General features: G+C 39.1%; 1 protein-coding gene across 1 annotated transcript; it reads right to left on the reverse strand.

Moving 5' to 3' along the window:
* Positions 1-3,938: 3,938 nt before the first annotated feature.
* Positions 3,939-22,728, reverse strand: LOC121873799. The gene is made up of 12 exons (XM_042377502.1): positions 22,696-22,728; positions 18,275-18,492; positions 17,553-17,726; positions 17,156-17,355; positions 16,792-16,923; positions 9,912-10,077; positions 8,984-9,222; positions 8,173-8,357; positions 7,504-7,740; positions 5,978-6,156; positions 5,713-5,875; positions 3,939-4,640 (listed from the first exon to the last, which is right to left on the reverse strand). Exons 2-12 carry the CDS (start codon positions 18,487-18,489, stop codon positions 4,473-4,475), a joined length of 2,058 nt encoding a protein of 685 aa, XP_042233436.1. The 5' UTR covers positions 18,490-18,492; positions 22,696-22,728; the 3' UTR covers positions 3,939-4,472.
* Positions 22,729-22,913: the final 185 nt, after the last annotated feature.

A 22,913-nucleotide genomic window follows, 5' to 3' on the forward strand; every position in this document is an offset into this window, starting at 1 on the left:
GGAACAGGTGGAGAGGACAAACTCAGTGAGGGATGATGGGGTTGGGTGGGTGAAGGGTGTAATATAGGGTGTTGGGTAGGACAACAGGTGGGCAGAGGTGGGCAGGTTAGGTTTATGCGCAGGGCAAGTCAGGGAATAAATATACACTATTATATCCTACACCCACCTGAAGCCCATGCAGCATTTTATCATGATTTTTTACGTATGTTTCATCTATTCCTGAGTTATAATGAATATGTAGTGTCTAATAATAACATAGTATGTAGTACAAAATATTTTATCCATATACACTGAAGGACGAAGACACAGAGGTGGCTTTGGGGATGAATCATCTACAGGGCACCTTCTACCTGTTGTTTGTGGATACTACCATTGCCTTCCTCACTCTGCTGTGGGAGAAATTCACCTGCCCTTGCTTCTCGCCTTAGTAACGCCCTCTTGAGCATCACCAGACCGTTGACCGAGGAGTGATGGTCCTTAGATTCAGCGTTACTTTACTCACATTAATATATTACGATACCATTAAAGTGCAGCTTTATTTTATTACTGAAAAATTTTACCAATTTAGTTTGAAAATTTGAAAACTTTTTGTTTTCAAAATTCACATATAAACAAATTGATACGTTATTAAATAAAAATAAATGATGTTTAAAGGCTTCTAAAGTTTATTTTTACTGATTTAGAGCATGTATTATATGGGCAATATATTAAAAGTTCAGACAGATATAATACGTTAGGAAGCAATAATTTACATATATATCAACATAAATATAATATATATATATATAAATATATATATATATATATATATATATATATATATATATATATATATATATATATATATATATATATATATATATATATATATATATATATATATATATATATATATATATATATATATTATCCCTCAAGTGAACAAACAGAGCATTGGATTCCTGGCCTGTCCTAACACTATATTTGTGCTGTTTAAGTCTAGTTACAAGATCTTTACCTGTCTCGCCTAAGAAAACATATTACATTCCTTGCAAGGTACCTTGTAAATGCAGCCACCTGTATTGTTGGAGGAGTTGTTGATTAACATTTGTTTAACAGTGCATAGTCTTTTAAATGCCACATTGACGTTCCAGGTGTTTAGTAGTAAAGGAATGTGTGAGAAATTTTTGTGAAATGGTAATACTAAAAGATTCTTATGGTCGTGGGTGGGCTTGGGATCAGAGATATCACAGTAGGGGAAGAACTAGGTAACAGTGATCACAGAGAAATCAGGTTCACCCTAAATTGGGAAACGAAAAACAATGACAATATGGTCAGAGTCCTAAACTTTCGGTTGGCGGATTATCAGGGGTTAAGAAGGTACCTAGGTGAGGTCACCTGGGAACAGTCACGTCAGTCCCCAGTAGGAAGGGGTGAGGTCATAGATAACACAACAATTGATCATGACTATAATATATTCACTAGTATACTACATAAAGCACAAGAACAAAATATACCATACAGAAAAATTAGGTCAAATAAGAATGAGCCAAGGTGGATGACCAGAAAACTTAAACATGACATAGGAATAAAGAAAGGAATATATAAGAAATTAAATGAGGGGAGGAGAAGCTCAGAAATAGGTATAATGAACTATATAGGAATGTTAAGAAAAATGTAAGGAAAGCAAAGAGAGACTATGAAATCAAAATAGCAAGAGAATCCAAGGCAAATCCCAAGGGATTTTTCCAGGTATATAGGACAAAGGTCAAGGACAAAGTTGGGCCTTTAAAGTCAGGGAGGGGAGAAGTGATAAATGGCAGTGCAGAAATAAGCAAAGCATTGAACAGCTATTTCTTATCAGTTTTCACAGAAGAAATTTGCGATGAAATTCCAGAGGTGGAACTGATATTTAAGGGAAAGGAAGAAGAGAAATTAAAGAATATCACTATCAGAAATGAGGATGTTCTTAAGAAGATAAATAAACTAAAGAAAGCAAAATCCCCAGGGCCGGATGAAATTTTCCCTCGAGTCTTAAGAAACATAAGAATATAAGAAAATAAGGAGTCTGCAATAGGCCGGTTGGCCTGTGCATGGCAGCTCCTGTCGAGAGTTACTACCACTCTCTATCATCCATGAATCTATCTAGCCTCCTTTTGAAACTTTCCAGAGTTCCCTAAATTACTACAAAGTTGCTAAGCTTGTTCCACTCGTCCACCACCCTATTTGTGAACCAGTTTCTTCCTATCTCCCTCCTAAACCTAAACTTATCCAACTTGAATCCGTTGCTCCGAGTCCTATCCTGCTCGGATATTATAAGAACTTTATCTATATCCCTTTATTGATTCCTTTCACCCACTTAAATACTTCTATCATATCTCCCCGCACTCTTCGTCTTTCTAGGGAATGCAAGTTAAGTTTCTTTAACCTATCCTGATATGGAAGGTTTCTAAGTCCCGGAATCATTTTTGTCATTCTTCGCTGCACCGACTCTAGTGAATTTATATCCATTCTATAATAGGGGCACCAGAACTGAACCGCATAATCGAGGTGCGGCCTGACTAGCGCAGATATAGTTGCAATAAGACCTCTGCACTCTTGTTACTTACACTTCTAGATATAAAACCCAATACTCTGTTTGGCTTATTTCGAACATTAACGCACTGTTTTCTAGGCCGTAGGTCCGGGCTTACAAGTACCCCTAGGTCTCTTTCACAAGTCGACTTCTCTAGGTTGATGTTGTTAAGGCTGTATACATTATAAGTATTTGTTCTTCCAATATTAAGTAAACTGCACTTGCTGGTGTTGAATTTCATTTGCCATTTTTCAGACCACCCCTGCAGTTTATTTAGATCCTCCTCTAATGCATTTGCATCCTGTCCTGAATTAATTTGCCGACCTATTTTGGTGTCATCCGCAAACTTGCTTATGTCACTGCTGATACCTGTATCTACATCGTTTATGTAGATTATGAACAAGAGTGGGCCTAGTACTGACCCCTGGGGAATCCCACTGGTTACACGGCCCCACTCAGATTTAACACCATCTACGCTGACCCTCTGCTTTCTATCGGTGAGCCATGATTTTATCCAATTTAAAACTTTCCCCTCTATACCATGAACCTTAATTTTTCTCAGAAGCCTCTGATGCGGTACTCTGTCAAATGCTTTGCTAAAGTCTAAGTCAATAACATCGTAATTTTCGTCATTATCTACTACCTCGAAGACTTTCCTAAAAAAACGTTAGCAGATTTGTTAGACAAGATTTTCCCTTTGCAAACCCATGTTGAGAGTCGTAGATTAATTTGCTTTTCTCTAGATGAGATCGGATGCTATCTGCTATAATTGATTCAAGAAATTTCCCCACTACTGACGTCAAACTGATCGGCCGGTAATTTGACGCTGATGCTCTGTCTCACTTTTTGAATATGGGTACCTCATATGCCTGTTTCCACAACTCTGGCACAACTCCAGTGTCTAATGATTTTGTAAATAAGTTTACCAGGGGTCTGCTAATCGGTTCCCTACAATTATTTTCAATTTAATAACTGATATTTCATTTCATAATTCGTCTCCAGAAGAAGTCGTCAGAGTATACTTAATATTATATGGAGGCAGTTCGCGACTCTCTCACTACTGTTGATAAGGGCTGTCCCCCCTCAGACGACCTTGAAACTCAGTATCGCCAATGGCGCGGCGTTTGAATTTACAATGAAATTTCTGAATATTATATATATATATATATATATATATATATATATATATATATATATATATATATATATATATATATATATATATATATATATATATATATATATACCAAAATGAGGTCGTGGGCTACCAACCACAATGACACAATTAAAAAGCGTAATAAAATGTAAGCGAAGCACAATTTATGGATTTCTACCGAGGCTATCAGAAACATTTTAAGGTAAACCATAAAATGAAAGAACAAACTTGGATTATAGTATTTATTATATTCTGTGTCAAACACAATATGTTAACTTGTATTTATACAATTCTAAGGGCGTTGGTAAAGGCAATATTTCCCTTTTAGCAAAACAAAGCAGCCTACCTGTACCTGATGCAGAATATGGTAAAACATGGAAATGTGTCTGTATCTGGTACCTTGTTGTGACGGCACGAAAGAGTGAAAGAGAGAAAGTTAGCCACTTAGGCCACACGACCTATTAGGAGCAATGCGAATACAAGACCAAGAAAACACTCAAAGTTATTGATAATATTGTTTAAACCTAAAAATAATACAATTAATATTTTGGCGATAGTTATCTAACGAACACAATATAAATTATTCATGGGCGATGCTCTAATATTGATCCAATATTTTTAAAACTATTTGTGTCATAATGATTTTGGATATATTTAATATTCTGTCACACAAGTACATATACTGTAAAAAGGACTTTCAAGTAACTAAATAACTATGCTGTTAATTCATCGGCAATTTTTTTCTTCACCCGTTGCACTCAGTTACTTTTCCTGTTTCCCAGAACAATTATTGTTGGCCTGAGGCGAGGAGTGAATATGGTTAATATTCTCCGCCAACAGGGTGAGTATGGAGAGGAAGGACCCTAGGAAAAGTAGGTAGAATACACCTTGAAGATGATTCAGCCCCAGGATTACTTCCGCGTTGTCGTCCTGTCGAAAACAAATGAAAACAAGAATATTCTTGCTTGTAACAGAACTCGTTTTGCTAATTAACCAGTGTGGAGCTGAATTTGTTAGTCAAGCAAACCTAAACCATTAGATTGACACGTTGAGTAAAAGTGTTATCCACTACCATCTGACCTCATGTTGAAGGAATCATATTCTCATATCTATGCACCACCTGTTAAAAGTCATCTATAGACCTGCTTTATGTGTTGTTACAGGCATGGGGCATTTGTAATTCATGATTATGATTGCTGGTACTGAATTATATGATTCATGTAGTTGGAAAGTATTTGTAATTAACACCTAGAATGCAATTGTAATTGTAATTAATTAATCATATTGACAAAAAATAAGCTAATTGATGCAATTACTTTTCATTTATATTAAATTGTACCAAATAATGTACATTTATGAAAACTACAATTATCTGTAAATATTTTTACAACAGAATACAGTTAATATACTGAGTAATCTTAATTGTAACGAATTTTATCACCGTCTACTGTAATTTTAATTGTATTTAAGGGTAAGGTAATTGTATTAACAAGATTGCCCAAGTAATAATGTCCTGGTTGGTATTGGTGCACATAAATAGAGAATGGAAAATATGTTTAATGTAGAAGTAGTTTGGAAATAAGCTCGTGAAAAAATAACTTCTGAATTGACAGTAAGGGGTGTTGCCGCGAGAGGTAATCAGGACTAAAACTAATCTCATAGAAACTTATGATGTACAGCAAATTGGTTCCACTGTAGGAACAGGTCAAAGTTTTATTTCCTTAACTTTGTATTCTAAATCGTTTTATATATTTACATGGGAATAAGTATATTACAAACAAAATGTATTACCTAGAAATGGTTGCCATCAATGCAACCTGTCTTTTAGATCACTGTCATATATTAAGCTACCCAAAGATAATTTTCAAACACTATGCTTTTTCCTTTTTATATTGGTACCTTATGGTGTTTCTACTTGGCAAGTGACATACAAGACATATAAGACCCATAATATAAGATAATATGCAGACAAAGGAAAGAGCAGTACTGTGGAGATGCTCACCGGCAGAGTATTTTCAACAGAGGCCCGAGTTACCATTGCTGCAGCTGCTCTGTTTTCCTTCACTCGCTGAGCTTGTAACTCTTCTGTCCAGTAAGGTATAATACCACAATCTTCTAGCTGTAACACGAGCTGTCTAAAGCGCTGATAGAACGGAGCGCCTTTTCTAAATAAAAAAAATATATATTATTATCATACCAGTGATGACACATTGGTATTACCGATTAATATACTTTATGAATTAGAGAAATAAACTCCTCATCCGTACCTGAATCCCCATCCAAAAGCAGCGAGTAGGACGAGACCCTTTTTGCTTATGTAGAAAGGAGACTGGCCGTAATTGTCTGCGTGGTACGAGGCGAGCTCGACTTCTATTTTGAAATTGACAGCGAGAAACGAGTAGCCACCTCCCTTCACTTTCTGAAGTGCCTCCGCCAATGATACAGTCTAGTAGACAAAGATTTAATGGACACTTGTAAAAAATAAATAAAATAGAAGAAAATCCTTTGATTAATCTCGTACTCATTTCAGCCGAGCAGTAAGTGAAAATAACAATTATTTTATATACTTGTCTATCACTGAGTGTGTGTTTGAATATGTTATTATGTAATGCAAACTTTATTGAAATATGACTGTATATGCATTTGTGGTTTGTACACATGCCTCGTGATGCTCAAGTTTATCATTGATATTGTGTTGCTCGTTCTGCCGGTATATTGTTTTTAGCTAAAGAAAAATATCTGTTATAGCTTATGAAACTTTCCAAGTAGAGCACATATGTGACTCTTGCTTCCCCAAACATATGTGACTCTTGCTACCTCACTCCTCAAAATAAATATTTTAGTTTTAATGAAATTATATAATAGGTCAAGGTAAGAACTTAAAATATGTTGGACTGACAAATTGACATAATCTATCAATATCAGGAGCAAAGCTTAATTTGATGTACTTGGTGCACTGAAGATAAGAGACGAAAATATAACTACGACGACATGTGAAAACGGACGATAATTGTAATGAAACTTGGTCAGTAAAAGGAATGTTTAACACACAAAAAAAGTTAATTTAGGAACGAGACAGCATAGGATAAAAGACACTAAAAGAAATTCAAAGTCAGGAAGGAGGTTTAACAGTAACAAGTGCCGTAAAATAATCCCTTGTATTTAAGGAACTCCCCCTGCGCCTCTGGCTGATATCATAGTGGTAACAGAAATCTATTCATATATACTATTTTATGTACCTTTACTGCTTAAATGATATAACGACATTTCAAAGACTACAAAGTATGGTAGATCTTCAAAGAGATAAATTACATATTCTGTATATCAAACACTTCACCCTGACATTTAACTTTTTGATGATAGTCACCAAATTATTGACACATACAATAAACATATTGAAAACCGTATGCCATTATATTTTGAGGTCCGTGAGTCATGGGATTACAAAAAGAATATACTATGAAGGTTGTACTGTACAATATCAGTAAGAACACAGTCATTAGTAGAATATTACCTGATCATTATTGGTCCAGATTTTCGAATATAGACCAAAAATAACCGAAAGGAAAGAGAGCACCGAGATTTTGTGTCCTTCAGTTGTCTTCCTTTATCTGATGTTCTCAATATTGTTGAACAAACTTACTAAATCAAGTGATTTTATGTTACATATCATACGATATGCTAAATTGTGGGGCGATATAGAAAAATCTTGCACCATTTTATGAATAGTATAAAGTCCCAGTTTTCAGAAGGAAATGAAGGTAAGACAAAACTAGATTTCTTTATTACTAACCTCTGTTTCTCTATATATTTGCTTTACCACAGGGTCAGTGTGCCGTGAAAAATATAACAAAACCCCTCCACTTAGCAGCCAAGGTTCAATACCCCACTTCCAATTGTTCCGAGCCAGCAAATCCTCGAAGTCTTCTGGAGGATGGGACTTCCCCTGGACTGTCAGGTGTGCGATTAAGGATGAACGAAACCCTGTAGTGATGACTAGACAGAACACCAGCCACCATCCCACCAACACCTTTGAACAAAGACGAGACATAATCTTTTGATGATCCTGAAGTGTTTAAAAGCACAGGTAACGAACGAAGCGACTGCTTTTTACACTTTTCTTATAGAGTTATTTGTAAAGATGTTTATCTTAAATGTTTTACCCACAATAAAAAATACTTTTGAAAATTAAGTTTTTCATGATATTTGCTTTATGATCGAAATGGCTTTAAAGTTAATTTTCTATGTATACATCGAGTAAATTAGAGGAATTTCATGATCAAGCCTATACACAACACGTCACCCTTTAGATTATACGTAGGTGAAAAGAGTTGGTTTCTCCACATTCGGCAATATCTGATTTTTAAGTCCGATTTGGTTTTCCAGTGTGTCACTGTAAAATATATAACATATCAGCAGTATGAATGACACTTAATCATCAGAAGTCATAAGAAACACCAACTTGGCCCGAGATGTTGATGGAGGGGTCGGGTGGTGGTTGCTCCAGGAGGGCGCCCCAGCCGTACAAGAGGGCGGTGTTGAATTGAACACCTCTATCTCTCGCCACAAACCACCAGGCTCTTTGGAGTATCCACAGAGTCGCACCCCACGCCACCACACTCATCAACAACGCCAGCCACAGTTCTCCTGAAGAAGAAATGCAGTAATCTACGGTTAAGGTTTAGGAGATTTGGTATCCATACATCCTCTTGGATTGAATTACCTACAGTTTTATTCTACTCTGCAGAATTTAAAGAATTTGAGACATATTTACTCCCACAACTAAACCATCATCACAAGGCTTTCGAAAGACCTAATTTACAGCGGGGCAGCCAACTGTGTGATGCACTTACAGTTGATCTACCCAGAGCAGTTCACCTACAATGTTTCCAGGCAAGTCCACTGAGATAGTCTCTGCACTGAGTAAAATAAATCAGTGTTATAAGAACCATTTCTCAATTATGATGGGGCCTATATTTAAGCAGTAAATGCGTTACTAACTATCCCTTGGGCACTGATCGCTACCTAGAGGACCTGGATATTACTGGACTCTGCTTCCTGCCTGTGACCACTCTACAGTATACTGAATTATATCCGAAGAAATACCATGGCAAACCAGTACGATCTGCATGATCTCTATGGTGGCATTAATAGCTCAATAAAAGATACTGTTATCAATGATTGGTGTCCAGCTCAAACATAGCTCAGGTTGTGTCAACTCTAGTCTGCATTTAATCACAATAGTCATAAGTAACATGAAGTATGAGACCCACCTGCAAAGGGTCTTATCAGTGAGAGGTGTTGAGGAAGGGGAGTGGGCTTCAGAGAAACTATGCTCATCACGTCAACCTGATACGCAGAGAGGAACTCCATAACTCTGATGCGCTCTGCTAATGTAGCCATAGGTCCAGATACGTCTATTTCTTCTCGCTGGAGTTGACCCACCATCCCGCTAAACCTGCCGTCTTTTTGAAGGCCCCGGGAACGTTCAGGCTGCTCACGAATCTCAAAACTGTAAGGTGATATTGATAACTTAAGACGTACACATAATTGAGTAATTAGGCCCGTACAGAGGAATGGTTAATTCGACCCGCTTCACAATGTTCTATCCCGATTCCAACTAAACGTGTTGGTTAGGCTATGTTAGGTTCGGTTAGGTTAGGTTAGGTTAGGTTAGGTTAGGTTAGGTTAGGTTAGGTTTGTTTTCGGTTGGGTTAGGTTAGGTATGGCTACAGATGAAAACTTTATCTTATACATATGAAAATGATCTTTATTTTCTTTCCTTAGGCTCCATTTGTAATCCATTAGCAAATAGTCAACGCTATTATGAGCATTTATTAACGTAATTTTTTCATTCTTTGAAGACGACAGAAAATGGTTTTTCATATGTCGATGTACGAGTATAAAATACTGTACTGTATCAGAGATGAATAAACTGATCAATATTTAGGCTGAAAGTGAGTGTGATATTCGCCATTGCCCTCTAGGGACAGAACATATTGTATACTACGCCTTTGGTGCTCAAGGAGGTAGTGTAAGCGACTCTAATCTCGGCCGCCTTCACATTTACTTCTGGTTGGACTGAACGTGCCCCAGCATTGAATCAATTACCGCTTAGGACAGGAGGCGAAAGTTTTGCCGCATCCCCTATTTAAAGTACTTGGAACATATTCTAAGAGGGAGAGAAATGTATACCCTTACCTTATATTAAGTTTTGTGGCGATGGTAGAGAGTAGTCTGGCGTCAAGAGAGTCTTTGACTGTGACCTTAGTGCCCGGTTCTTCACTGTCTCGAGTATAGTCCATGTAGGGGAAGTATGGTACTGTTGAGAACAGCATCTTGTGTCCCATGAAGTTATGAAACGGTTCTGTTAAAAAGATCTTTATGCTTGAGAAATATAATAAAAGCACTGCTCTGGAACCTCCAGGAAATACGAGCACAAATTCCAGATAATAATATGCACACACATCACACACTGTAGCTGTAAGGTCCGAAAATGGTCTGGTAATGTTGAAACTGTGCATCTAGACGCATGATGAAACTCGGCTCCCCCACCTGTTATCTTTAACTATTATCTATTTCCCCTTCTTCATTTTTCTATTTACTCCTCTTCCTTCTTTTGCGAATCCGAACATCAGTAAAAAAAAAAAGTAGGGTAAGATAGAGACTGGGGGAGGAGGAGGGAGCTGTACGATAACTGCAATCCCATTCGGCAACAAGTTTACTACCATTGGATACAATATATTACTTGTAATATAAACACAAGACACTAGTAAAACATTCACAACAAATGTATTTATAACAAATATGTAGGAATAAAACATAAATTATAACTCATTTTATAATTTTGTCTGTTCTGTTCAGGACAGTGTTACCAGATATTTTGTCTCTTTTACTTTTTTACTTTTATCCTCTTCGCCACTGATCGGCTTGTTAGCCGCTTGGGCGATCGGTCACGTCTCTTTTCCTTTATATTCTTCACCAAAAGGTCGGCTCGCTAGCCGCCCGGGCGATCGGTCACGTCTCTGTCACGCACTGTTGGCAAATACTGGGCATGCACCGGCTCCTGAATGTACCTGAACCCGCTCCAGTGTTGGTCAAGTCTTCTCTTGAAAGAGCTCACACTCGGTGCCGTCACAACACTCTCTGGTAGATTGTTCCAAGAGTTTACAACCCTCACTCCGAAAAAGTTTGCCCTCACGATTTTCCGGACTTGCGGCTTCTTCAATCTTGAGCTGTGACCCCTTGTGGGGCGAGCGTCCGCCAGCTCCAAGTAAGGACACTCAACTGAGTAGTGCCCCCTGAGATGCTTATAAACCTCAACTAGGTCCCCCCTTGCCCGTCTGTAGTATAAGCTAGGCAAGTTCAGGCGCTCCAATCTCTCAGGGTAGCTGAGATGCCGAAGTGCAGGCACCAGTTTGGTGGCCCTCCTTTGAACATTTTCAACCAACTGACAGTCCCTAGCATATCTCGGGGACCAGATGGGGTGACAGTACTCCAGATGGGGAAGCACTTCACTCCTGAAGATCGTCACGAGGGACGGACCGTCTAGATATCTGAACGACCTTCTTATAAGACCCAATAATTTATTTGCCTGATTTACCTTCTTCTCACAATGGCCCGAGAACTTCAGCTCATTGTCAACATACACACCTAGGTCCTTCTCACACACAGTCTCAACTAGTACATTTTCTTCATCCCGTTGGGACATATGGTACGCCTCCTTACCGTTGGTACGCCCCAGGTGCATCCTCTTACACTTCGTGACATTGAATCTCAGCAGCCATTCCTTCGACCATTCCTGGAGCCCACAGAGGTCCTTCTGCAGCTCTTCACAGTCCGCTTGGTTCTTAATTTCCCGAAATAACTTGGCGTCATCGGCAAACATTTGTATGGAGGAGTGTACAACGTCAGGCATATCATTTATGAAACAAACAAACAACAGCGGGCCCAATACACTACCCTGCGGTACCCCACTTGTTACAGGTACAGATGACGATTTCGTGCCATTAATCACCACACATTGCTTGCGGTCATGTAGAAAGTCTTCTATCCACGCTAGGACATTTCCCCGAATTCCGTACCCTTCCAGTTTGATTTTCAGCCTTTCGTGGGGTACACTGTCGAAAGCCTTGGCAAAATCTAGGTAAATATTGTCGATATTACCACCCCGTTCTAGAATATGGGTCCAAATATCCAATACCTTGAGCAATTGTGTCAAGCAAGAGCGCCCCGGCATAAAACCGTGTTGGCAATCTTTTACAAGGTTGTTTCGTAGTAGATGTTCCATCGCTGCATCTCTGATAATACTCTCAAGTACTTTACATATTATGCTGGTCAGGCTCACCGGTCTATAGTTGTTCGTGGAGTGCCTATCGCCCTTCTTGAAGATAGGACTCACATAAGCCACTTTCCATTCACTGGGGACCATTTGTTCATCCAGGCATTTACAAAACAGAATCTTCAGGGGCTCTGCAAGCTCGTTGCACAGCTCCCTTAGCACTCTAGGATGCACCATGTCAGGTCCAGGACTCTTATGGACCTTTAGCCTGGACAGTTTATTTCTAATACCCTCTTCTGTGAACACAATGTGGGTCAGTGCTGTGTCGAACCGTCTGTCCTCAAACGCAGGAAGGTTAGTTGCATCCTCTCTTGTGAACACTGAGGAAAAGAAGCTGTTCAATGCCTCAGCTTTATCCTGGTCAGAATCTGCGTAACTACCATCTTCAAGCCTCAGGTCTGATACTCCTACTCGCGTTTTCAATTTCGACTTTGCATAGCGGTAAAACGCCTTTGGGTTTGACTTGATCTCGCGTGCAACCAGCCTTTGGAACTCCTTTTCAGCCCTCCTACACTCTATCTTTGCTTGGTTTCTGGCTCTTGCATACATCCTCCTGTCTTGCTCATCGTTTGACCCAACCCACGTCTTGAATTTCTGGGTTTTCTTCTTAATTTTGTCGACCGCCGCATGGTTCATGTGTAGGGATCCCCTCGTATTCCTAGAAGCACTGGGTTTGGTCTTGGGTATATATTTATCGATCAAATGGGTCATTTTACTAGTTATGATATTCAGCGTAGTGTCTGCGTTCTTGTACCTTAATAAGTCAGGCCAGTTGATACCCCTCATCTCTTCCCTCATCCCATTGTAATTTCCCTTGTAATATTTGCACCTTGGCCTGGCCTTATCTTGAACTAGGTAACAGTTAAATCTGAATGACAACACTGTATGGTGACTGGTGCCAACTGGGGCAAGGTGTTCCAGTTTGGCCACCATACCCTCCTCGTTTGTTATGATGAGGTCAAGTGGCTTGGGTGTTTGCTCCCCTCTGTAATGTGTCGGGTCTCTCACATGTTGGAACAGAAAATTATCTCTCAGAGTTTCTACAAAAAGAGTAGCAGGATTATTCAAGTCATTCGGGGTTGACTCGTTTCTCCAGTCGATGTCGCCATAGTTAAAGTCCCCCATGATAAGGAGGTGGCTGGGGTTGAGCATCGCCGCATTGTTTATTAAGGTTCTTAAGTTCCTTTGATTTAGTGGGCCACAGTTCGGGGATCTGTAGATACACCCGACGATAAGTAAGTCCCCTCCCTTTAATTTAATTTTACACCACTTGGACTCTTCAAAAACATCCTCTCCCTGTACCCTCGCCTGGCTGGCTCTAAGGTCTTGCCTAGCGTAGATAACCACACCCCTCCTGCAGGATTCTTGAGTTAGGTTCGTAAATGAGTCATATCCAGCAATACTGAACTCACATTCCTCTGGGTCGATTCTCCTGTTCTTGTACAACAGTTCTACAACTCCTACAATATCTGGTTGGTGTACTCTTAGTAGTGTTTCAAACTCCTCCCTCTTATCAAGGAACGTGTCGGTATTAGTGTACATGACATTCAAGCCAGAATTTGTTCTCGGTAACGTCTCTGCTCTTAGTAATAAACCCGCTCCACCCACATTCTCAGAAGCTGCAGCATTTGCTAAGTACACTGTATTTTGCAGGGTGTGGTTAAAAATGTCATTGTTTACACGGCGCTCGTTCCCTCCTGTCCGGTAGGCTGAGCTGGTGCCGCCTCCCGGGTGGGGGGTTGAGTGGGTGGAGGGTGCACTGCTGCCCCCTGGCCCTGTGTCGGCACACTTGTTTCCACTACCCTCCCCCTGAGTATAACCCATGTGCACCTGTCCCCGTTCCTCCTCGACTCCTCCCTCTTCTGCTTCAAGTCCAGCAGGAGCTTCTTGTGCTGTTCCCTCTGCATTACCGTGCGGTCTGGGTGAATAAATACATCCCGAAATGCCTCGCTCCTTGCTAAGTTTTTTGCCTGCCGGATAACTTGCCATTTTTCCTCCTCACTCCCTAGTGTGATCCTGAGGGGGCGAGGCTTAGCCCCCTGCTTTTGTCCCAGTCTCCTCACATCCTGAGGGGTTGCTGGAATCTTCAGAACCTCTGTGCAAATATTTTGAAACAGCACCTTGTCGTGTGTTTCCTTACTCACAGTTCCCTCTGCCTGGCTCTCTGGGACTCCAAAAACTATTACATTGTTCCTGCGCTGGAGCCGTTCCTGGTGTTCCTCCTCTCCCCTAACAGTAGGTGCGTTAATTTTCATTTCTTCGACACACTTTTTCAGAGTCCCAATCTGCTGTAGAACCTGTACTGATTCTGCATTACTCTCCGCCCCCCCCCCCCCGTGGCCCTCCTAATACGTCCGCATAACTCCTCTTAGCAACCACCTCCATTCTATTAGCTACTTCCTCAGTCTTAGCAAGGATCTCTTTCTCAACTTGCTCCAGTTTGTCAACCAGCAGGGCTCCTGCTTCATCTATTTTCGTCCCTAGAGAACTCGTTCCCTTATGGATTGCAATCGCTTCATTCACCTTGACTATGCAGCCAGGGCAATACCAGCAACAGCCATCAAGCTTTACGGCAGTTAGTAACCTCCTAAACGCTGCATTAGTTAGGCCTGTATCCTCCATATCCGACGTCTCCCTGCAGTAATCACATATCAAACTCATGGTTGTTGTTGTTGTGGTGGGGGGGGGGGGTGCAGACTGTGTATAAATCTACACCTATTTCAAAGAAAATAAAGAGAGAAAAAGTACTTAGCTACTCTCTGTTGCCTATGGAGTTGTCGTCTGCGACTGCGTACACTGTATCTCCCTGTGAATGGTGTATTGTAGGCACAGTTTCAGTCCTTGAGAAAGCACACAATCAACATAAAATTTAAAGTCTCTGTGGCACCTATGACACGACTTGGTTTCAGCTGGCACGGTGCCTTTCCAGCTTGCTTGCTAGTGAGCGCTCACTTTAAGTTATTTACAACTTCAGCGGTCACTGATGACACTATGAACTATCACTGTGTACACTGTATCTCCCTGTGAGTGGTGTATTATAAACACAGATTCAGTCCTTGAGAAAGCACACAACAAAATAAAATTTAAAGTCTCTGTGGCACCTATGACACGAATAGGCTGGCAGTTGTCCTTACCAGCTCGATTGCCAATATGTATTCACTTTAAGTTATTATAGTCTCTTCTGCATTCACTGATGATAACTATGAACTGATTTAACTGAAGGCACAGTACTACACTCCCTGGTTGGCCTTTATCACAGCCGTGACCACAACACCCTAAAAAATAAAATAAAATAAAAGCTTTGTCATGTGGCAGTGATTGTGTGGTTATAGGCCTGTGACCCTGGCTGCACCTCCAACTCGGTGGAAATTGAGTTTTCAAAAATACAATCGTGTCTAGCATGAAAAGTCCGACATCTATTTACACTTTCACCTCACGAATCGTTGGTGTATACTTATTCTTGTGGCCGACTGTACTGTACAGTCAGCCAAAGATGCACCGACCCCACCCTGAATAGTTTATTATTTAAAAAATTCTACCTTTGGTTTCTTTAATAATTATCTTGACACCTATAAAGCCGAAAACAGATCCACCAATCACAATCTCCGTTATATACAGCCTTCCTTTACCAAGTAGTGCCAGGTAAAATTACAAGCACGAAACCCAGGGTGGGGTCGGTGCATCTTTGGCTGACTGTACATAATGTAAACGTCGAGAGGTTTTTATTTTTTCGAATTTAATTGTTGTTTAAAACAGTTCAGCAAGAAATATTAAAGAGACTAATTAGGAAAGCAGAGTTTAGGATAATGGGGAGGTGCAGACTTAGAAATTAGTGGATGAAAATTTATTAACATAACTAGACAAATGTGTACGGGAGTCAAGTGGTGGAAAAAGATGCCGAAAACCTTTCTAATGGTGACTGAGCAAAGTGTTATCTTCAAGGTGTCTGACAATATGTGAATTAATTACCGTTTAATTTTTTTTTATTATAGAGGCAAGGGAAATAGGGTGATAATTCAAAGTGTTGGATTTATCACGTTTCTTTAGGGTTGGATGAATGATAATAACTTTCAAGAGGAGGCGGAGGCTGAAGTGAAAAGAAATAGTCTGACAACTCTCAACAGGAACAAGAGACACTTCAGTAGAGCAGTTTTCGAGAAGTCACTTCTTAAAAGTCTGTGATTTTTTTTTACATATTTTGTGTTAATTCGGAGGGCTGAGATTTCAGACACCATCAGATCCAGTTGAGTTACAGGTAAAAATTTAAAAGGAAGATTGACTTTATCCTGGGAATCTGAGGTCCATGAACCATCAAATGAGTTGACAGAAGGACTGCTGAAGTTGGAGCTGACTGCATTAGGTAGACCAGAAGAGTGTACCATTTTTTTCTGCTGATATGAGCAAATACCGCAGTGCTTTAAGCACATTTTGATTTGACTATCATCCTACTTTCCAACTTTCACTGTGTTTGAATATATGATCCAATGCGATATTTTCTCTTCCTATAATTATTCACCCCTATCCAGTAATTACACACAGTACTTATTTTTTTTCGTTTACTATAAAAATTGAGAGGAAGTAGCCTAGAGTAGCTTAACCATAACATGAATGTGATTGCACAGCCTTGCTGCATTCACCAGGTTTCCTCACTCCAAATAAGACTGGAAGAGGCAATTTACTTTATTTATACTCCCAGCTTGAAGGCGAGTTGATAGAACCTAGTGAAATGAAATACGTTACCGTGATAGAAGAGGTAATCAACATATTGAGGAAAGGAGGTAATGTTGCACTTGCAGATAAGTTGAACGTCCGCCTCCCCGTTATTGCAGTACAGACAGCGCCGGTACACCCACACACGCTCACTTACTGATGCTGCCAATGGAAGGGAAAAGGTTGGCAATTGTTTGTGGAAAAAAAGAAGAAGGATTTACTCATGTATGCGTTACTGATTTTTGTAGACATGTTAATAAATTTACAAACGTACAGACAATTTAAAGTGTATTGTCTTTCAGTGATTATACTTATGATCGTTGCCCTCATGAGAACTACTAAACAAAGACAGATATTGTCGTCTTTTCAATTAAATTTACAGGAACTTGCTGACCTTCTTGTTGGAAAATCTTCCTGAGGCGTGTGTTCCTGTACAGTGGTGGGGTTTGGAGGGGGAAGTGGACTGCCAGGTAGAGAGCGTGGACGATGTTGCGGAAATTATTGTGGAGAAGGATTCCTTCCACTTCTTCTGTTCCACCCACCACCACTACCCGCGTTTCAGGCATCTTCCACAATCCTGCCGCCTCTGCCAACCTAAGGAGGGGGTGAAACCATTAGTGTAGCACATTGAGAGGCAAATGTTCTATGATGTGTAATGATTCTAGATCCTGATGTTCCTTCATTTGGTTAGGTTAGACCAGCACCAAATTCAACATAAATCATGAACGTGTTACTTCACAGAATAACCATTATATCGTTTTACTGTGCGTCTTTATATCCGTAAGCATTACCTGAAGGTAAGGTGAGTGTTATTGTTGCTGGTGGTGACGTCAAGTATGAGTGCCCGGCAGGCGGTTCTTGTGTCTCCCCAGAGCCCTTTGAGTAGGTGGTCTTGGGTCAGCTGGTCCTGAGACACCCAACCTGCCTCCGCTACCACAATAGCCTCCACACTTACACTCATGAGTCTAAGGGACACGAGTTTACTGTTTTATCGTCCACATGTCAGTATTACTTTTGAAGATAATTAGTAATCAATAAAGAACACCACATAAAGAAACAGAAGGTAGTAACATGAAGATAACTGAGCTACTCTTGGAACTGCGTGAGACTAACACGACTTCCACTCCACCTTATGGAAAATCAAGAAGCGTATTGCAACATTCACAACCATCATACTTATACAGTGTGGAGTGAGGGGGGGTCATCGTGTAAGATGGTAGGGACAATTGACACAAAACACTGAGAGCATGTTAGATGAATGCAATATTATGGATATAAACAACTAGAGTATCCAACTAAATAAATTAACCATTATAAGTTCAGCAATGGACTATATGTACTTTGTTAACCTTGCTTAAAAATTTACCTTGTGTCAGTCACAGAGTCTTTCAGGATGCACAGTGTTATGTGTAACACCTTTAGACTAACACAGACAAGCATTTTGGTAAAGGGTAATGAAAGAATATTACATACATATAGGTTTATGACGACCAAGACACCTTTTGTATTTCACCTGATTATACTGGAGAACACGTGAGAGTGTTGTGTCGTGGTGAAGAGCACCAGGTGACAGCCGGTGAAATGGTGCTCTACTACCTGACCCACCATCACGCCCACATCCACGCCCACTGGCTCTACGGGTCCACCCATCTCCTGACTAATTACATGCGCAGCGCTCATCACCGTGGCAGCCAACACCACTATGTGATATCCGAGTGGCATCATCATTACCTAGTGTGAGTGAGGAGACCGGCTGTCTTAGTATGGTCATTTACATTATCGTTATCAGTCTGCGTCACTCCCACTGCTGGACTATGCCTCCCTAAACACACACACACACACACACATATCATAAGGTGAAGAAAAGATCCGGTTTACAATGTGTGTGAGACCAACAATATAGTTTATTATTCATATATTTATATATCTGAATTTATTAACCAAGTATAAATTCAATCTATTTGAATGGGTAGATACATGGGAGAACCGTTTTTAGCGTTTTATTAAAAATTATCGATTACAATTTTTTTTACAAAAATTAATAATCAGAGACTTAAACTGATTAGCTTAAACGATAATACACAACAACGAATTATATAATGTAAGGCTGGTTACAAATATTGTAAGGTATATAAGGCAAACATAACTTACTTGTATAGATTTACAATAACGTAAACGTAAACTACACAATGAAATCGAAAACGTAAATTAAATGTAATCCAGGTTAATGCTCACTGACATCCTCTTCAGTTGTGTGTTCAAGAGTGAGGCCAGAGAAGAATAAACACATCTACACATACTGTATAAGACTGTTTCTGGGGTTAGATTACATGTTGACACTTACATCATAATAGTGACCTGGCCTAAGTGTGGTAACATGGTCTTCGTTGCAGGGGTCACAATTCAGCAGTGCTCTCATTACCAAAGCTTACAAAAATAGTTCTTCTTTGCACATTAATGTTCACTAGAAATTAAGAATTTTTTAGTTATGAATGAGTGTTCATTCTATTTACCAATGTTTATCAAAACACTCCCATTTGTAGACCTTTACCTTCCTTTCAGCCCATTGAATAATTAATGTGTACATCATGTCTGAATATATCAATATATACATTGCATGACACAAGTATTAGTCTCAAGATCTCTCCCAGTTGCACATATGTAGATTAAAGCATAATCATAATGTAATGTTATTACCACCAGCCTTACTTTCTCTATAGTATTATTTCATGAATATTTGAAAGATATCTGTATATTTATCTTATGGTCTATGGTGAACTGATAGGTGTGTAATATAATATGAGAATATATATGGTGGAAAGAAACCAAGGAGACAGCAGGAGCTGTTTATGGCTCTAAGGTTTCCACCATACAGGGTCTGCTTCAGACCCCAGATCTATGGCTTTTGATTGGGCGGTTAGCCTGACTGACTCCGCCCCTTTTACTATCTTTACTCATAATTTATATGTTATATTGGCTAGACATACAAATCCATCTTTATGGTTGATAGTTTTGTATGTAGAAATATCTGCCAGTTTGGCAAGTGACCAAATTCATCAATGTGGACAACCAATGAGTTGGAATGCCTATGCGCTCATACATTATTCTCATGCTCAATTACACACCTCTCCACCCCACATCCACTTTCAACAATGTAGGAAGCTGAACAGTTGTTACAGGGAATTTGGCAAATTACACTGAGTTTACATATATCACTCATACCACCCATTTGTTTGATCTTCATTTTTTTTATAATTTCTCCCATTTTTGTGCCAAAAGCTTTTGTCAGAAACTTTACCAATAGTTTTATTAGGCCTAGAGACTGTAACATAGTCTGCCTTGGTTTTATCTTCTTTTTTTTTCGTTCGTTTATATATTTCAATGACTTGTTTTCTTACTGCCACCTTTATATCAGTAGATATAAAAACAATAAATAAATAAATGAATAAATAAAAAAAAAAAAAAAAATATATATATATATATATATATATATATATATATATATATATATATATATATATATATATATATATATATATATATATATATATATATATATATATATATATATATATATATATATATATATATATACATACACAGAGAGAGAGAGCGTTTAACAGTTGCTGTAGTTTAAGATAAATTTTGATCTGTGGCTCTTCCTCAAAACTATCTAATCATTGAGTCTTCTTTTTATCGGTATGTTTTATATTTATTTTCAATAATATAGTGTATCATATATCTTCTGTTATTATTTAAATAATTTAGATAAGGGTCTGCTGTATTAAATCAATATCATTGAAATGCATAATTACGTCTCAGATTCTCATCTTTGCAGAAATGAGTGAACAAATCTAAATATTGAAAAAGTAATAAATTTGAGTAACATTGTACATATTTGGAGTTATAGGTGAGATGCAAAATGTGAGAGAGGTCATCTGCGTTAGCAAGACGTTGCTGTGGCTGCATCGAATTAAACACGAGCGAATTTTCAAAGTATGATTCATAGTGACGGTTCCTCAGGAATGGTTCACTTTTCACTGTCCCCTCCTGCCGCCACTGTTGTATACATCTATATACGGTGGACACACTGGTTTGAGATTTGAGGGAAATTTCCTTAGCTGGCATACCAATCTGCCACAGCCACACAATCTTGGCGCGGTCTGCTATCACCGGGCGTTTCCTCTTCATTTGGCTCTGTCAAAACGATATATTAATATGACGTACATATATCTGTCACCTTAATTACTGTTCTGTTTTATTCTTGGAATTCTGTGGATTAATTTTTTTTTCAATATTTTCCAAAGCGGTATCAAGGGAAGTTTTGTAATTAGGTTTTCATTTATATATATATATATATATATATATATATATATATATATATATATATATATATATATATATATATATATATATATATATATATATATATATATATATATATATATATATATATATATATATTTGACAATGTAAGCTGTGATCTTAACCGTTCTAACAGGAGTTACTCAGTCAAAGCGATAGGATATGTATTGTTCCAGACTTATATCTACTGCCAAATCACCCCCAGTAGTCACCCCAGCCACTTGGATCACCCCTGGGTCACCCCAGCCTACGAGGCCACCCCTGGGTCACCCTAGGCTATTAGGTCATCCCTGGACCTTGCGTGAGTCACCCCAGGGTGACTAGTCACCCTGGTTGAAAAGCACTGCGGTAGACTACGCACACTTCCCTTTCAAATTTCAGTTTTCGGTGCCCACCGTTCTTCTGGTTTATTTTTGACAAGTAAAGTTAGCCAGAGTGGGTACAACCAACACCTCCTTGGGCAAAAAAAAATTACATACCATATTTCAGTTCTCGATAGTAAAAACTATGGTGATGCGATTCAGAAGTGTCAGTATTTGAGGAAAGAAGTTTAAATTACTCATATATGAGTATTATCCATGCGTGTCACAGCATCTTGCTGTCCTTTCTAGGCCGTAAATCGGTCGTCTTGCCCTATTTTAACACCCAGATAATCCCGGGTTATACAACAGTTCACCTTACATTAACATAGCTTTTCTATGTTCAGTTATTTCTTTTGTCGGTAAATGATTCTTTTCATTAGTTTTTTCGACCCTTTCCCCCTAATTAGCATAAGCCCTTTAAATATCAGTGAATCGGCTGCTTGTCCAATTAACCAGTCCGTTCACACATATTTATATTTGGGTTTTAAGTAACGAAACCCAAACGGTAGTTCCTTTGTTTTATTATAAAAGGTTGTATATATAATTCCTGAGTGTATATCAACCGTAAGTCTCACTGTCTAGGAGTGAATGAGAAAGGGACGGCGTTTATGTATGATAAACGTTAGGTCACGTCCTTACGATATGAGTTGAGGTGAGCTACTGAAGCTTAAGGGCATCGCAGTGCGAGCTTACAGAAATGCTGAGCTATGGGTCTCGCCCTCTTGGGTGAGTTGCCCGCTCACGTGTCCATCTCATGTCTTACTCATAGACAGTGGAAAGTTACAGGGTGGTGAATCTGAATATAATATCAGATGTATTGACCCATTTATATAATACGTTCTGTTGATGAGACAGGGGCCTATTACATCAGCCCACTTTTTTAAAGCCATGGTTCAATATAGCAAAGAAACAAAACAAATGATTTTAATGAGGGGTTCCACCACTGGGTTTGGTGGACGACTACTGAGCGAGCACTGTGTGCGTTTGTGTGTAACAATGAATATTTATATAACTGAGGCTCAATGGTTTTATGAAAATTATTAAGCATCGATAACATTATTTTCTGCCTGAACCTGACATGATATAATTGAGCTGTTATCTAAATAAATACATACACAACAATATAGTCTGGGCTTTTTTTGTTAACGTAAAACCTTACTCACAAAATATCGACAACGCAATAATGTATCTTGAGCACAATACTTACAGTGTACTTCCCGCTGCTGGCTACCACAAGCAAGTGTCCCCCACCAGTGTCAGTGTGGAGTATTTATGGGCAGGGGACAGTAAGGACGAGCTGAGCCTGGCAACTGACGTCACGTTGAGCTTACACGACGTTGTTTTTAGCGGTTATGTTTTTTTCTTGATTGTTGTAACATATGAGCCTATCTCTTGTATATTAACCTGTAAGGTTATGTTTTTTTC

This window comes from Homarus americanus, unplaced genomic scaffold (genome assembly GCF_018991925.1).
Source record: "Homarus americanus isolate GMGI-L3 unplaced genomic scaffold, GMGI_Hamer_2.0 scaffold25827, whole genome shotgun sequence".
Lineage (NCBI taxonomy): Eukaryota > Metazoa > Arthropoda > Malacostraca > Decapoda > Nephropidae > Homarus > Homarus americanus.

Coding starts and splice junctions, on each gene's coding strand:
- LOC121873799 (XM_042377502.1), bottom strand. CDS start 18,489: ATGATGATGCCACTCGGATATCACATAGTGGTGTTGGCTGCCACGGTG. Junction 16,924..17,155: donor GAAGATTTTCCAACAAGAAG/GTCAGCAAGTTC, acceptor TTCCATTGGCAG/CATCAGTAAGTGAGCGTGTG. Junction 5,876..5,977: donor GCTTTTGGATGGGGATTCAG/GTACGGATGAGG, acceptor TTTTTTATTTAG/AAAAGGCGCTCCGTTCTATC.